Source organism: Musca vetustissima, unplaced genomic scaffold (genome assembly GCF_032173495.1).
Source record: "Musca vetustissima isolate MV318-11 ecotype Yass unplaced genomic scaffold, APGP_CSIRO_Mvet_v1 utg12856, whole genome shotgun sequence".
NCBI classification, from domain to species: domain Eukaryota; kingdom Metazoa; phylum Arthropoda; class Insecta; order Diptera; family Muscidae; genus Musca; species Musca vetustissima.
The window spans coordinates 67,779-82,859 of record NW_026873861.1 but is presented as its reverse complement, the minus strand read 5'-3'; the positions used below and the strand labels follow the sequence as shown (position 1 = coordinate 82,859).

At 34.7% G+C, this 15,081-nt stretch overlaps 1 protein-coding gene across 1 annotated transcript in view; it reads left to right on the top strand.

The window, feature by feature from the left end:
* Nucleotides 1–14,718, top strand: part of LOC133328756 (chaoptin-like) — a gene marked incomplete at its 5' end in the record, with an annotated part of 84,336 nt that extends 69,618 nt beyond the window's left edge. Inside the window, 6 exons of the mRNA XM_061537307.1 lie at nucleotides 10,023–10,232; nucleotides 10,424–10,609; nucleotides 10,677–10,865; nucleotides 14,048–14,230; nucleotides 14,282–14,467; nucleotides 14,609–14,718. Of these exons, the coding sequence (XP_061393291.1) occupies nucleotides 10,023–10,232; nucleotides 10,424–10,609; nucleotides 10,677–10,865; nucleotides 14,048–14,230; nucleotides 14,282–14,467; nucleotides 14,609–14,718 (1,064 nt within the window). The remainder of the gene's footprint in view (nucleotides 1–10,022; nucleotides 10,233–10,423; nucleotides 10,610–10,676; nucleotides 10,866–14,047; nucleotides 14,231–14,281; nucleotides 14,468–14,608) is intronic.
* Between the last annotated feature and the right edge of the window lie 363 nt (nucleotides 14,719–15,081).

Sequence of the window (15,081 nt, the reverse complement as noted above, 5' to 3'; positions counted from 1 at the left end):
ACGGAAGTAAAGTGTTTGCTTGTTACACCTTTTCATTTTTGTTACGAAAGCTTTTGTTTTTTGTTTTTTGATGGTAATCTGAACATTGCAAACGGGGAACATACACACCCATATTCATTATTTATGTTTTTTTGGGGAGGAGAAAAAGCATCTGTTGTTTTTTATGAAATTATAAAGGATGTATGTTACGGACAATGAAAAGTTATGTATATATAGGTAATTCCGAAACCTGTGGCTTCAAAGGGATTGGGAACAATTCGACGCCTTCGAACCATAGTATGCTAAGTCTGAAAAGTGAGTTTTTCAGTAGAAGCTTTCAAAGTATGAAAGTTTCTTTAATTGTACGTGCCATGCTAAGTACATTTTTGCTTATAACTTTGGTTTGGATTGGCCGATGATTACCAAAATTTCATTGCGACTTTACCCCAAATATTTCAGATTTGGACATTGATTTGCAATACAATCCTTCAAATAATCGTTGATATAAGAACATTTTAAGATAAGGTTTATACCCTCTTTGCACATACCTTGATACTAGCCTAGGTTTTCTTATACTCTCAGCCATAATACCCTGTACCACACTGTGTATTATGTCTTTGTGCATATGTTTGTAACAGGCAAAAATAATCGAGATAGACCCATGGTTCCTTTTGAGAATATGCATAGAATCACTTTCTGAGTCGATTTATGCATGTTAACAAAGTACAGGTCGCATTTATGATCCGATTTGGATGAAATTTGGCACAAGTCACTTAATTGGCCCAAGGACGAACCCCATTGAAATTGGGAAAAATCGGTTCAGATTTAGATATAGCTCCCATATATATTTTCGTCTGATTTAAGGTAAATGGTTTACCAAAGTCCCTATATATCTTTCGATTTGCACGAAATTTGACACAGCGTAATGAATAGGGTCTAGAATGATGTGTGTTAAGTTTCGTGAAAATCGGTTTAGATTTAGATATAGCTCCCATATATATTTTCGTCCCATTTTAACTTATTGATGCATCAAACTCCCAATTGTGGTCCTATTGAGACAAAATTTTGCACAGAGTATTGAATTAGGTCTAGATAGTTATATGCCAAGGTTTGTCGAAATCGGTTCAGATTTAGATATAGCTCCGATGTATAGTTTCGTTCGATTTAATGTAAATAGTGCACCAAACTCCCAATAGTGGTCCAACTAAAGCAACATTTTGCACAGAGTACTGAATTAGGTCCCGACTGATGTATGAGAAATATATATATATATATATATATATTTTCGTCCGATTTTATGCAAATTGTGCACCAAAGCCTCGATATTTCTTTCGATTTTCACGAATTTTGGCATAGCGTACTGAATTAAGTCTAGAATGATGTGTGCTAAGTTTCGTGAAAATCGGTTCAGATTTAGATATTGCTCTCCTATATATTTTCGTCCAATTTTATGTGAATGGTGCACCAAAGCCCTTATGTAATGATGCACCAAAGCCCTTATGTAAATATATATATATATATATATATTTTCGTCCGATTTTATGCAAATTGTGCACCAAAGCCTCGATATTTCTTTCGATTTTCACGAATTTTGGCATAGCGTACTGAATTAAGTCTAGAATGATGTGTGCTAAGTTTCGTGAAAATCGGTTCAGATTTAGATATTGCTCTCCTATATATTTTCGTCCAATTTTATGTGAATGGTGCACCAAAGCCCTTATGTAATGATGCACCAAAGCCCTTATGTAAATGGTGCACCAAAGCCCTGAATTATGTCCGGAATGGTGTGCTAAGTTTCGTGAAAATCGTTTCGGATTTAGATATAGCTCCCATATATTTTTTCGTCCGAATATTTCTAAATGGTGCACCAAAGTATCGATTTTTTTTTGGATTTGCACGAGTTTTGGCATAGCATACTGAATTAAGTCTAGAATGATGTGTGCTAACTTTCGTCAAAATCGGTTCAGATTTAGATATAGCTCCCATATGTATTTTCGTCCGATTTTATGTTCATGGAGCACCAAAGTTCCTATATATCTTGCAATTTACACGAATTTTGACAAAGCGTACTCAATTAATTCAAGAATGATGTGTGCTAAGTTTCGTGAAAATTGTTTCAGATTCGTCCGATTTAATGTAAATTGTACACTGAAGGCACAACATTTGGTCGATTGGGCTAATTTTGTACAATGTACTGAAGTTGGTAAACCCTTACGTGTGTCAAGTTTTGTTGAAATCGGTTCAGATTTACATATACATCCTATACATTAGTTTGGGGAAAAAGAAATCCATTATTTTTTCGACAGATGATAGATTTCTCTTAAATTACCGATCAAACAACTACAGATTTGTGCTCGATGGAAGGGTGACATTTCGCAGTAAAAAAATTATTTTGCTGTTTTTTGTTTTATTCATTCAGTTGTGAATTACAAGGTGTTAAAAATTGAATTAAACAAAGAGAAAATTCGGTACATTTTACAAATTTTCTTTGACGAAGGCGAAAATACAATCCAAGCGTCTAAACTTGTGAATGGTGGTTATGGTTCCGATAATGTAACAGCTAATTATATGCAATTTTGGTTTCGTAGATTCTGTTCAAGAATTGTTGATGTTAAAGATGCACCTCGCGCAGTTAGCCGGCGCACAGCGGAAAAAATGCAGATCTAGCGCGTAGAAAATAAAAGTAGATGCTTTACTGTATGTTTATCGATATTTTGGATAAGAATAGATTTCAATGGACAATTTTAATTATTTTATGAAAAATTTGGCAATTTATTTTTTTATTAACCCACTAAGCGCCGATTTTTTTTAGAAAAAAATTAAATTTTATGTTGAAAATTACTATTTTGAAGCTTTTTAAACATTTTTTAATAAGCAACATTTTTCGTTATAAATAATAATACCCCTAAAATAGGATGTTCTTTTAAAAATCCCGAAACATTTGGAGGGTAAAAAGTGGGTTAAGGGCAAACACTATTGTTATTATATGTATTTTTATTATTATATAGTATATACCTAAAACATTAAACTTTAATTAATTTAGGCATTACATATTAAATACTAATCACATTCAGAATCCGAGTTTTGGTCTGAATTAGTTGGTAGCATTGGATCCTCCAGGAGTTTAAGGACTTCTTCAGATAGTGGCTCACTATATCGATGGTTTAGAGATGTACTACGAGACAAACTTTATATTTTTGGCTCAGAAGAAAATAGCAACCTATTGAAAAGATCCCTCATTGTTTCCTCACGACTCATTTTTCTGGTGTACAGTACCCTATAGTTCAGAAAGTCCTTATTTCTGGATTCCATGGCTTCTTCAGACAACATTCCTATGGCCAAAGCTGCACATTTAATTATATCAGCTCCATGCACAAATATTTTGTATATGCTTAAAGGCATAAAGAACCAATGATATAATTGCACGACAAGAATAAATGTTTCCTCAGTAAGTTCTTTAAATGACTCTGCGTTAATAGCATATCCACAGGCCATGTCGGTAAAACCGTGTATATATGAATGTTACACCAATGATATTTTTCAGGGTTCATAAAGTAGACCCTGCGGTATTTGAGAAGACTCTTACAACCAATTTCGTTGTAATTTCAATTTTTATTTAGAAAGACATTTGTGTATATTCAGTGCATGAGTTTAAAATCAATGTTTGGAGCAGCTTACTTAAATACCCTCATTTTCATACTCACACCCATTACTCTGGAACCTTAAGACGGACATTTTCAACTTGTTTTTTTCTTATCTGCTATGCTGTGATCTATTCCAAGTCATATTTGATCAATTATTTCAACAAAATTCAAAAATTTTTAATTTTATTTGAAGAAAACCTTAAAAAAGCTTCCTGCACCAAAAAGGTATTATTTTAAAAAAAATTGGTATAAATCCGAGAGTCGCATGAAAAAATTTAATTGGATGTTCTAGACAGACACCAAAAAATATAAAACAAAAATCAACGCTGAACTCGACTGCACTCCATACTAAACCTCTATTTTAATTGAAGGAATTAAAAAAAACGGACCTTACATATATTTAGCCCGAAACACCTAAATTAAAATAACTTATGGGTTATATAACTATTCCATTTAATTAAATACCAATACTATATATCAAAAATGGACAAAATTCTATAATAATATATTCACAGAATGCACACGACCATCGCAATTTTATAGCTTAAAAATACCATGATTAACATTGGAAAAAATATCTATTTTAAATTTACCGTTATTCCGTTCCAACTTATTAATTCGGATTATTTTTTACGGGCTTAAGTACACTCAACACTCTACTTTAAAACTGCATTAATGTTTTAAAGTTTCCTTCAAGTTCATCTTTTTATTTTCTGCGCGCTAGATCGGTATTTTTCCCCACTGTAGAAAATGTCGATAAAATCGGAGAAATTATCGAAGTTGACCGGCATGTTGGCAGTTATAACATCACCCAGGAGCAAAAAATCGATAATAACTGTTTTAAACCATTTACACATAAAAAAATGATTTCCTTTTCCCTAACCTAATATATATCTATAGTGTTGAATGATGTCATATATTTGGCCCCTTTTTCTCCTTTCTCTAAAATCCATACAATATTTCCTTACAATGTACTAATTTCTGTTTTCTACAGGCTTTCACCATATATTGCAACCTTTGAAAATTTTCCAAATGACGTGAGTTCATATGTAATATTTTCCTTAAACTGTTCAAATATATGTATATATTTTTTGTAAAACATATTGTGTGTCGCAATAAAGTGAAAATATTTCAAAAGGCCGGAAAATAAACGGGGATTGAATTTGACATCATGAACGTCATTGATGCAGACAGTAGATATCTCTCCATTATATTGTATAAAAGTTCGAAATAAAACGGAAATTATCTTAAAAGAAGAGAATGAGAAGTTGTCATACACGTCAACTTTTTACTGCAATGTTATTTTGTTAACTCTTTTCAGTTGGTTCGATAATATTTCCCATCCATACACGTGCCTTTATGTGGCTTTATATTCTCTGTTGTCAATGGGTGTCAATATTCCGGATATTGAGTTCGGTGACACAAGCCGTCATTGTTTAGCATTGATGGTTTATTATTAGTTAAGGTTATTGAACTGGCAAAAAGTTATTCCCTAAAAGAATGGGTATATTGTCAGGAGAATAAATGATTTTTACCACATTGAAATATTCTTCAAATAATAGTGTCAATTTTGAAAGGGTAACACAATAGAGAATTTGAAAGTAATGGAGTAAGTTTGTTCGAACAATTAAAGAAAAACCAGCAAGGAAAGTAGTAAAGTCGGGCGGGGTCGACTATATGATACCCTTCACCACTTTGGGTATATTCAACAGATGAATGCTAACAGACGTCGAATTCTGCAACCTATACTAAATGTTTCATTTGTTCAGATATAGGGTTGCTTCTTATGGGACAAAATTATATATATATAGAAGCTCTATCCAAATCTGAACCGATTTCAAAACTTTCCACATTTCAAAACTTTAGTGTGTTGTGCAAAATTTGTGCCAATTTTGTGTATAATCGGATGAAAATATATATGTAGAAGCTATATCATAATCTGAACCGATTTCAATGAGAATGAGGTTAACTTATATTAACTACAGTTTATTGTACAAAATTGTGTGGCAATCGGACAAACTTTAGGTCTTTAGCGCACAATTTACATAAAATCGGAAGAAAAAATATATAGGAGCTATAAATAGATCTGAACCGATTTTCAGGAAACTTTACACACATCACTCCAAACTCATTTCAGTACTCTATGCCAAATTTTGTGCAAATCGAAATATCTATAGGGACTTTGGTACACCATTTAAATTTAATCGGGCAAAAATTTATATAGGAGCTATATGTAAATCCGAACCGATTTTTACGAAACTTAACGTGCACTATTCTACACTTAATTAAGTACGTTATGCCAAATTTCGTTAAAATCGAAAGATATATAGGGACCTTGGTACATCATTTACCTTAAATCGGACGAAAATTTATATGGGAGCTATATCTAAATCTGAACCGATTTTCACGAAACTTAACACACACCATTCTAGATCCTATTCAATACACTGTGTCAAATTTCGTGCAAATCGAAAGATATATAGGGACTTTGGTACACCATTTACCTTAAATCGGACGAAAGTATATATGGGAGCTATATCTAAATCTGAACCGATTTTTCCCAATTTCAATAAGGTTCGTCCGAACCATGAGTCTATCTCGATTATTATTGTCTGTTACTAACATATGCACAAAGACATAATACTCTGTACCACAGTGTGGTGAAGGGTATAAAGAGAAAGAGAAGGTTCGAAGGTGACTAAAATGAAAGTATGCAATCGGCGGTAGATTATTTGGAGGTTGTTTTATATGGGAGGAAGAACAAGTTTTCCATTAAAAAACATGTGAAACAAATTTCTTTAAAAATTCAACCCTCTTATAAAAATATCAATCTCAGACATCATTTGTAGAAATATTTCTAGCAATATAAAAAATGCTCTAAAACATCCACGCCTCTAATAAAGCCTAAACAAATGGATCAGAAGATAGCAAAAAAAGTGTATATATATATGGTTCGGAAATTTTGTTAACCCTAATAATCACTGAGAAATCAGCTATATATTTCACATTGCAGCGGATAATTTTGGAAAGAAGGTCTTAAACTTTCGATGCAATGAATAAGGAGCGGTAACATGTTATACTGAATATAACAAATATACTCAAAATAAATCAAAAGTATTGATTCCTTCAATTTTTGTCTTTACATATTCTGTTCTTAATTAATGCCTCTGACATTAAAACTACATTCTTCCCTATCCAGCACGTGTCTCTGAATATTGGGTGAAAAACAAAATAACTCAAATAACATACAAAGCCATTGTTTCAAATACACCTGTGCATTCACTATGTATTCCTCCTTTAAAATCTTAAACATTTCCTGGAAGCACATAAATAAGTAACATTGCAATCTCAACGCCCCATTTACATACAGAAATTCTTCGAAAAAACGACCCTCAAACCCACAAGGGTATTGGGTACATACATAGATATTTCTAAAAAATTTACATCTTGTAAACAGAGTGATTTACAAGAGTTACGAACAATTTGAACAATTTATTTGCAAAACAAAAATGCAAATATTTTACAATATTGTGGTTTTAGTGTTGAGTTGTTGCTGCCTTTGGTGTTCAATATGTTCTGTGGTCCAATCGCAATCAACAGCTGGCCGGCATCCATGTGTGGCCACCTGCAATCGGACCGATACCGATGTCTGTGCAACAAATGGTCAAAATTGTAAACGTTTTCCATCGAATTGTGAACTGCAGAGGGACAATTGTAATTTGACATTAGCAACAGGTAAGTTCAGAGTTAAAACTTTAATGTTGTTTGGTGTATGTGTGTATGTCATTAAGGGGTTGGGTGTAATATTGAAATATTTTTTAAAAAATTTTTTAGACTGTTATATAAGCGAAGATTTTTATACCCTACACATATATGTTGTCAGGATATTATAGCTTTGTGCAGCCCCAAGAGTTTGTAACGCCGCGAAATATTGGTCCTAGTATACCGATCGTCATATCTCGACTAGCTGAGTCGATCTAGACATGTGTGTCCGTCCGTCCGTCTCTCCATTATAATTTGTAAACACGATTCAGGCCACAGTTATGGACCAATAATCACGAAATTTTGCATGTAGGATGGATTCAGTCCAATAAAGACCCCTGTTGTTTTTGGTAAAGGTCAGCTAATATTTAGGGGATGAAATAGACCAAAAACATTATTTTTGTCTGAAGCCGAAATTATGACCCAAACATCGCGAATTTTTACATGGAGAAGGGAATCGGGCCAAAGAATAAGCATGCCTATTTTGATAAAGAGCGGTAAATATGTAGCGGGTCAACCTGACTTTTATGTGAAAAATTACAAAATTTTTATTCTATAGCGTATAGTTTAGTCCTGAAGGACATAGACTCGAGAAATTGATATTATATCCAAGAGGAGTGATTGACCTTTAAATTGACACCAATTATATAGCCGTATGTACTCGGATGTGGGAGTTACACTTAAATATTTATAGGTACTTAGGTATTCATATACTATTTAGTAACCCACAATCACACTGGGGGAGGAAATATAGCGCCGATCGCTTTGAAATGTTCCATGAGGTTCCAGTTATGGTTAAGGACAACGCCTACAATTTTCGGTGATTATCACATAATAATTTTTGGATGAAGTGGACCAAAAATGGTGAAGGGAATATGGACATGAAATTAGAAGGGCTGTACTGAATATTAGTAATATTCGGAAAATATCTTAATCACGAAATATTGCCCAGGCTCGGAATAAAAATCCGAAGAATGTTAGAGTTCCGTGGTAGTTGTGTAGGGTATCTTATGGTCGGCCCCGTCCGACTATACTGCTCCGCTCACTGGTTTAAAAATATTTTTGCGACTTATATAAAAATGTGTGTTTGTTAACGATATTTTTGAGAATCTTATATAAGTGTGGATTTTTATACCCTTCACCACATTGTGGTACATGGTATTATATCTTTATGTATATATTTGGAAACGAGATAGACACATGGTTTCTCTTGAGTCGATTTATGAACTTTCTGAGTAGATTTATGCATGTCCGTCCGTATGTCTGTCTGTCCAAGTTAAATTGTAAACAAAGTACAGGTCGCATTTATGATCCGAATTGGATGAAATTTGGCATAGGTCACTTATTTGGCCCAAGGACGAACCCTATTGAAATTGGGAAAAATCGGTTCCGATTAAGATATAGCTCCCATATATATTTTCGTCCGATTTTAAGTAAATAGCGCACCAAATTCCCTATACATCCTTTGATTTCCACGAAATTTGGCATAGCGTAATGAGTTGAGTCTAAAATGATGAGTGGTAAGTTTCGGAAAAATCGGTTGAGATTTCGATATAGCTCCCATATATAGTTTCTTTCGATTTTATGTAAATGGTGCACCAAAAACCCTATATATTCTTCGATTTGCACGAAATTTGTCATAGCGTACCGAATTAACTCTAGAATGATGTGTGCTAAGTTCCGTGAAAATCGGTTCAGATTTAGATATAGCTACCATATATAATTTCGTCCGATTTATGACAATAGGTGCACCAAAGACCTTATTTATCGTTCGATTTGCACGAAATTTCGCACAGCGTAGTGAATTAAGAGAAGAATGATGTGCGTTATGTTTCGTGAAAATCGGTTCAGATTTATGTAAATAGTGCATCAAAGGCCCTATATATTTTTTTGATTTGCACGAAATTTGGCATCGCGTACTGAATTGAGCCTAGAATAATGTGTGTTAAGATTCATGAAATTCGGTTCAGATTTAAATATAGCTCCCATATGTATTTTCGTCCGATTTAAGAAAAATGGGGCACCAAAGTCCCTATTTATCTTTCGATTTGCACGAAATTTTGCAAAGCGTACTGAATTGAGTCTAAAATCATGTGTGTTAACTTTCGTGAAGATCCGTTCAGATTTAAATATAGCTCCCACATATATTTTTTTATCCGATTTAAATAAATGGTGCACCAAACTTCTAACGTTTGTCCGATTAACACGAAATTTTGCACAACGTATCCAAATTGAGACTTTGATGACGTTATTAGGTTTTGTTGAAATTCATGCAGATTCAGCCATACATTTCATATGTATTTCGAACGGGTGTCTGATTGAGGTTATATTTTTAACAGTGTTGCGTACCGAAGAGCGTGGATCAATTTTGCTATAAATTTGTTCCATGGTACGCAGACAACTCTAAAACTGCCCGTATGAAATTAAATTTATCATAGGTTGCAGAAAGACATGAGTATGTTCCTTCGAGGAAACATTGACATACAATTGTAAGGATACATAAGCCCAGTCCGACTTTGCTACTTTCCTTACTGGTTTTTATTTTAACTTATTGCATTCAACCTAACCCCTTAAAAACTTAAAAAAAGAAAAAGCAACAACAATTTCACTAAAGAAATTTCTTTCGTTTCTCCTTAGGTTGGAATCGCACCAATAGCATAGAATGCTCATATTTACAACTTAATGGAACAGGCTTATGTGCCTGTTCAGCACAAGGTCTTCGTGAGTGCTCCAATCGAACTGTGACACCAGGTATTTGTGTTCATGGTGGTACAGGTCATCGTCAGCAGCAATGCCATCTATTTAGGACAGAATGTGATTTAAGAAGAGCTCGTTGTGCTGGTACAGGTATGTATGCAGGCATTGCAAGGATCCGTATATATGGCATGGATTTCATAGGACATAGTTGAGACCTGTTTTGGTGTGTGTATATGTGTGTCGTCTTCATGCCATGCTATTAGGAAAATTTATTCATTAACATGAAAGCACTAACTCTAACACCTTTCTCTTCTTCTCATCTCATCTCTCTTCCTGCTTAGAGTGGCATGAGATCGACAATAGACAGTGCAGAGGATTTACCTTAAATCAAACTAATCCCTGTCATTGTCCGAAATTGGTACAGTGTTCGAGCGTAAGTCGTTTTAGTTGTGTCCAAGTGAATCAAAGTACCTGTCGCCTATATGACAATGAGTGTGAATTGGAGCGAAGTCGTTGTGATGGAGAGCGTAAGTATATATTTAAAATTTTGGTTTGTAATTTGAAAATTTTCAAATTTCTTTGTTTGCATTTTAGCTGCTACTATTGTGGATATTTTGAATTGTTATACGTTCCAAGTGAATCAAAACCAAAGTTGTTATTGTCCGGCACTTTTGAGCTGCCGACGTAATGATACAACGAATGTATGTGTTCGCAATGCGGTAGGTCATTGTCAGTTATTGGCGAATGGTTGTGATTTGGAGAGAAGGAGGTGTGTTGGAGAAGGTAAGTTTGTTATTAAGTTTTTGGATATAATAGAATATTCAGATAATTATTTATATAAGGATTATGCTCGGTTGTGCTGAAGCTTCTTTGAGAAATTTCCCTAATTTGGGTTGCATTAATCCTCAATTTCAAATATTTCTAACCCGAAACAGTAATTTGTACACAGTTCAGTTGAGAAAAAGGGCATAATGCTAATATATTAGGGTGGGGGAAAATAAATCCATTAGGCCGGTCGTCGAAAATGTGGATAAAAATTATCAAAGTTTAACGGCATGTTAAAAGTTTTAAACCATGTACACAAGGCTGGGTTCAAAAAGAAGCTCGATGTTTGGATGCCACATCAATAAAAACAAGTAAAAAAGCGTTATGTTCGGCCGGGCCGAACTTTGGATACCCTCCACCATAGAATACTGACAAATTTTTGAAATGAAAACATAGGGAACATACATATAACGACAATTCTTCCATCGATTGTTGTAAACCAAATAGAAAATTCACCAATTTCAATGGGGGTTTTCCTAAAATCTCAAAAATGTTGAAATATATTATTAACGCATAAAATCCTGAAAATACTCCAATTTAGAGGGCAATATTATATATGAGGCATACTATAGCGGGACCAATATTGACAACATTGTGTAGGAATTAGCAACTACTTGGTGTTTTCATTACATAAGGGGTTAGGCCTAATTAAGGACCGATGTAGCTCAAGTCCCAAGCTAATATTTTAGTTTTTAATCCCAATACCGTCTATCACGCTAAATATTAAATAGGTAGGATGTTTTATATAGGACCTCGTCCTAAATGCGGATAGATACAGTTCATTCTCAAACCTCACTATTTAGTTTTTATGTCGATGTCCTCCGAGAGAAAAGTTATTACAACATATGGCTAAATCGACTAAATCGTTTTATAATTCCATACTATGTGGGGTATGAACTGAAAATTTCGTCTACCGAATATCCCCCTACTATGGTGGAATACCGCTATATGGGATAACCACAATACACGGAAAAAATCAGCTAGCTATTTTAAAATAAAACCAGTGAGCGGAGCAGTATAGTCGGACGGGGCCGACCATACGATACCCTACACAACTACCACGGATCTCTAACTTTCTGCGGATTTTTATTCCGAGCCTGGGCAATATTTCGTTAAAGTTGCACCCTCTTGCCCGATTAGAGGTCAACAGCACATCTTCCTTACACAGACATATATTCCGAATATTACTAATATTCAGTACAGCCCAGATTCCATTCACCATGAATTGTTTTGTGATGTTCGGCTTATAATTGTGGTTTATAGACCGACTCGAAAAAAAAACAAAACAAAAAATTAAATTAAATTTTCTGTCCACTTCATCCCAAAATTATGATCTGATCATCACCGAAAATTATAGGCGTTGTCCTTGGCCATAACTGGAATCTCATGGAAATTTTCAAAGCGATCAGAGCTATATTTCCGTCCTCTAGTGTGGTTCTGGGTTATTAAATAATGTCTGAATACGTAAGCAGCTGTAAATATTTAAGTGTAGCTCCCACATCTGAGTACATACGACCATATAATTGGTATCAATTTAAAGGTCAATCACTCCTCTTGAACATACTATCAACTTTTTGGGTCTAGGTCCTTCAGGGGCAAATATATATGGCATATAACACAAATTTTGTCATTTTTCACAAAAAAGTCAGGGTTCATTTGACCCGCTAAATATTGACCGATCTTTACTAAAACAGGCATGTTTATTCTTGACTTCTCCGTGCAAAAATTCGCGGAGTTTGAAAAATCATCCCCTAAATATTAACCAATAATTTCCAAAAACAATAGGGGTCTTCATTGGCCAGAACCCAACCTAGATGCAAAATTTCGTGAAGATTGGTCCATAACTGTGGCCTGTATTGTGTTTACAAATTGTAATGGACAGACGGACGGACGGACACACACACATGTCTAGATCGACTCAGCTAGTCGAGATATGACGATCGGTATACTTAAAGGTGGGTCTAGGACCAATATTTCGCGGCGTTACAAACTTTTCGGGCTGCACAAAGCTATAATACCCTGACAACATAGTTGTGTAGGGTATAAAAAAGGGGTTATATGGGGACTACACCTAAAAGGGGGTGAATATTAATAACTTTTGGTAGGGAGATTTGTTACCATATACGACATAAAAATACCAAATTACAGCGAATTCGGTTGAAAACCGTGCTCAAGAACCCCAAAATACCGAAAATTGGAGGGTACCCTTATATGAGGGCTACCCAATAAGAGCTCAAAGTACTAAATTACAGCCAATTCGGTGAAAAAAATCCGTTCAAAACCCCCCAAAAACTGAAAATTGGGAGGTAGCGTTCTATGGGGGCTACCAGAAAAAGTGGACCTATATTTATAATTTTTTGTGGAGAAATTTGGTATCCAAGAACCCCAAAATACTCTCAAGAACCCCAAAATACTGTCAAGAACCCCAAAATACTGAAAATTCGGGGGTACCCTTATATGGGAGCTATACCTAAACGTGGACCGATATAGCCCATCATCGCACTTGACCGGCCTGCAGACAAAATACGACTCTATGCTAAATTTTGGCATTCTATCTCAATTCGTTTAGACGCCAGAGTGATTACAACAGACAGACGGACATGCTTAGATAGATAGAATTTTACGCTGATCAAGAATATATATATATATATATACTTTATAGAGTCGGAAATGATTATTTCGATGCGTTACAAACGGAAAACAAAACAAATATACCCTCCATACTATGGTGGAGGGTATAATAAAATGGGTATCTAGGGAGGATTGTGAAAATCGACTATAGAGTTTTTTTTTTTGCAAATAGAGAGCAAGACTTCTTTGAGAGAGGCATGAATTTACTTTGACATTACATGACAACAAAGCATACAATTTACATGACAACAAAACGGTACAAATTTGTACCGGTACAAATCGGACATTCCGAGGCATATTAAATAAAGCCCTATATTTCATATAAAAATAATGGATTTCTCTTTCCCCAACCTAATATATACTTTATGGAACCCTCCACAAATATTTCGGGGTGTTGTAAACTAAATGACTAATTTAATATATTCTACGCCTTCTGGAGTAGACATATCTTGTATTCTATATTTCAAAACACTTGTTCAAATTCGAAACTGTTTATTTTATTCATACAGTTCTACGACCCGTCCATTCTGTTCAATGTTCGAATATGACTGTAAATCAACAAAGACCATGTTTTTGTCCCAAATTAAGCAGCTGTTCAAAACAACCCCAGCCCATATGCGTTAGAACTCGTCGTGGCTGTAAGCTGTTTGTTTCAGAATGTCAGGCCGAAGAGGCTCGATGTCGTGGAGAAGGTGAGACAAATTATTATTTTTTACTGACATATTCCCTTAATTTAAATATAGTTTTAGAAACAGTGGATCCATTACAGTGTCACGGATTCCGTGATGAAGAAGAAAAGACGTGTTCTTGTTCAAAACTTCAGACATGTAGTTCGAATCGAACGTCAATTTGTATTGGATCGTCATCATCGAATTGTACCCTATTGAGGAATGATTGTGAATTGGAACGTTATAAATGTCAAAATCCTGGTAAGTCAAGGAGAATATTCAATTATCTTTAGAATGAAGGGGACAATTAGAAAGATTCCTCTAGGATTCACAATTTTTCACATTAATAATCGATGTATCTATTTTTGCAGCACCACCTTCTATTTCTCTACTACATTGCAGAGGTTTTGAGTTTGGCCAAAATAGGACATGTACCTGTCCCAACCTATTTACATGCTCGCGGAACGCTACAAATATTTGTATTAGGGATAAAACGGGATGCTCACTTCTAAGAAATCAGTGCGAATTGGAAGAATTGAAATGTCAGGGAATAGGTAAAATACATTTATAAAATTATCCATAATATGATTAACATCAAATTGCTTCTCAAGACCCTACCATATTGCCCACTGAGCAATGTAGGCAAATAAAGCCCGGAGAACGTGGCTCTTGTGCTTGTCCAAAATGGTTGAATTGTTCCACTACCCCCTCAAGAATTTGTACAGAAAATCGTAATGGCTGTGAGTTAATACAAAGTGAATGTGACTTGGAAAGGAGAAGATGTCAAGGGGAAGGTAATAATTTTATACCAATATTTTTTATAATTTTCATCGATATAATATTTGATTTCAGTTCTTAATACCGTCAACATTGAA